Below are 2282 nucleotides of genomic sequence, written 5' to 3' on the forward strand. Positions count from 1 at the left end.
ATTTGCGCACAATGTTTTTACAACCCTATTGTTTAATGATGTGCAACTTGATCGACTAAAGGAGGATGATTTCTCCAGCGTCTAACAAAACTTGTAGGAGGGAAGATATTTGTTCGGTTTAATGCTATGCGTGTAATATGCACTCATGAAATAGTCTAGAGTCGAAGAAGATATTTTCCTCATCATAAGATAAGTCATGAATATTGTTTGCTTGGCGGAGAACTCTATGCTATAGCAAAGGGGTACACTGTCCGAGAGTGGTGTTTGTTCCGTGTGCGGGACCTCCAGCGCACGAAATCAATAGGTTTCGTGGCATATCATTACGTTTCAAAATTTCGAAACTTCACGAAACATAATGAAACCTGAAGCGCGGATCTCAAAGCATGAAACAAAGTGAATCTAACGATAGAAATATGCACGAAATGTCCCGTGTGCACGGGACATGTGCATTATTTCTGTACACACAGTTCCGCACCATGCAGGAGCAAATCCTCCCCCACTAATAATTGGTTGATGGTGTATGAACTTTCACTCTGCAGTCCACGTACGTGTCTTCACTGGCCATGCATAAAAAGGACTAAGCACTAACAACACCCTTGCAAAGGCACCACCAATGATCGGCAATCTTCCTAAAAGTCACCTGTCTTGAAGCATAGAAGTGGTCGCGTTATTGGATATATATAGTCGTACAAAGTTTAGTTTCCACTTGGTAGCTACACATGCAGCACGCATGATGGAGTGAGTTGCCGCCCGCAATTAGGATTTCGTTTTCAAGAAGGTTACGCGTCCCTCTCACTTTCCCATCGCCAATATCCACCGTGTCAATCTACAAGAACTCCAGAACTCGCAACCGCAGATCAGTGCAAAATGGCTGCAATTTGAAGTACAAACATATTTTTCACTAGTACTTGAAACGTATTCTGGTTCAAGTTCTAATCCGAAATTTATACTGTGTATATTTACAAACATCAATATAAGCTTTCGGACAAAAAAGTACTAGTCTTGGTTTCTTTACAAGCAAGGTGTAATAATAAACGAATCTTAATCTATCAGTACTTGTTGCGGTTCCTGACGGGGAAACTACGGATAACCGCCGTCGCGTCGATCGCCTCTCTCCTGGACGCCGGAGCAGGCCTGTGGGCAGGGCACTGGCGCGGGAAGAAGGCGAGGACCGCCGCGGTGAGCAGCGTAGCCACGAGCCGGCCGCCGAAGACCATCATGACGAGGCACACGAGCACGGCCGCCGGGCCCAGCGCGGGCGACCGCTTCCGCTCGCCCTGCTGCTGCGGCGGCCTCTTGGCCGGCTGAGGAGGCGTCGTGTCTGCCAGAGAGGACAGCGACGACGAGGAGGAGGAGCGGGAGCAGGAGGATATGGAGGACGACGACGAGGTGCAGGCGGAGTCGAGCGACGCCGCGGTGCTCAGCGCCGACGACGACGTGGACGGCGCGGAGGACTTCCTCGCGGCGGCGGCGGCCATGTAGATGTCGAAGTCCGTCATCTCCCGGCGGCGGCCAGGCGACGTGGTCCCCTTGGTCTTGGTCTGCTGCGACGTCGACTTGTCAGCCTTGCTGCCGAAGAGGAACTTCGTCCTCCTGCGGCGGTGACGGGTTTGCGCCGCAACCGTCTCGTCGGCCACTGCCGCTGCACCACCGAAGCACGCGAACTTCATGGCTGCTGATGCGTGTGGATTGCGTATCTGGAATGCCGCTGAGAGGCTTTTGGCGTGCCGCGGATCGACCTATTTATCGTCTTCTTCGCAGGGGGTGTCTCAACTCTCAACAGCAGTCGGTTTCGGCGCTAGGCTCCCGTGCCCGTGTCGAAGTTGAAGTGTGTCCGTGCCGGCGGTAGGGCTACTTATACGCGGCCGCGAGCGTGAGGGTGAGTGTGGGTGGGCCAGGGGTTGTTGTAGTGGGAAACTCGGACTCGGAATAATAAACAGCACGGGGAAGACGAAGGAAGGCGAGGCGCGAGAAGCGTGCGTGCGCGCGCGAGGCGGTTCGGTTTGGAACTTTGTTGCGGGCCCGGCTCGGTTTGTTTTGAAGTTGGGCGCGTTTGCGGGTCCGACTCGGTTTCGATCGAGCTTTTGTGGCTGATCCCGGTATTGAATCCATCGGCCCTACAAGTTCGGCCTATGTGGTGGTGGTGTATTACTTGTTTTAGCGTTTTGCACGCTGCGGTTTTAAGCGTACTGGAATCTCATCTTTCTTACTTCTTATACACTTTCCCCCTTTTCCTCTCTCAAAGCGCTAGAGTAGCCAGGCGTTTTGAGAGTCCGCCGCTC

General features: G+C 52.7%; 1 protein-coding gene across 1 annotated transcript; it reads right to left on the reverse strand.

Moving 5' to 3' along the window:
• Positions 1 to 1007: 1007 nt before the first annotated feature.
• Positions 1008 to 1758, reverse strand: LOC124669916 (zinc finger CCHC domain-containing protein 10-like). Its single transcript, XM_047206451.1, has one exon. The coding sequence runs from the start codon at positions 1668 to 1670 to the stop codon at positions 1050 to 1052; it is 621 nt and encodes a 206-aa protein (XP_047062407.1). The 5' UTR covers positions 1671 to 1758; the 3' UTR covers positions 1008 to 1049.
• Between the last annotated feature and the right edge of the window lie 524 nt (positions 1759 to 2282).

The sequence above is a fragment of the Lolium rigidum genome, chromosome 7, assembly GCF_022539505.1.
Source record: "Lolium rigidum isolate FL_2022 chromosome 7, APGP_CSIRO_Lrig_0.1, whole genome shotgun sequence".
Lineage (NCBI taxonomy): Eukaryota > Viridiplantae > Streptophyta > Magnoliopsida > Poales > Poaceae > Lolium > Lolium rigidum.

Excerpts from the sequence above, each read along its gene's own strand:
- LOC124669916 (XM_047206451.1), bottom strand. The coding sequence starts at position 1,670 with ATGAAGTTCGCGTGCTTCGGTGGTGCAGCGGCAGTGGCCGACGAGACG.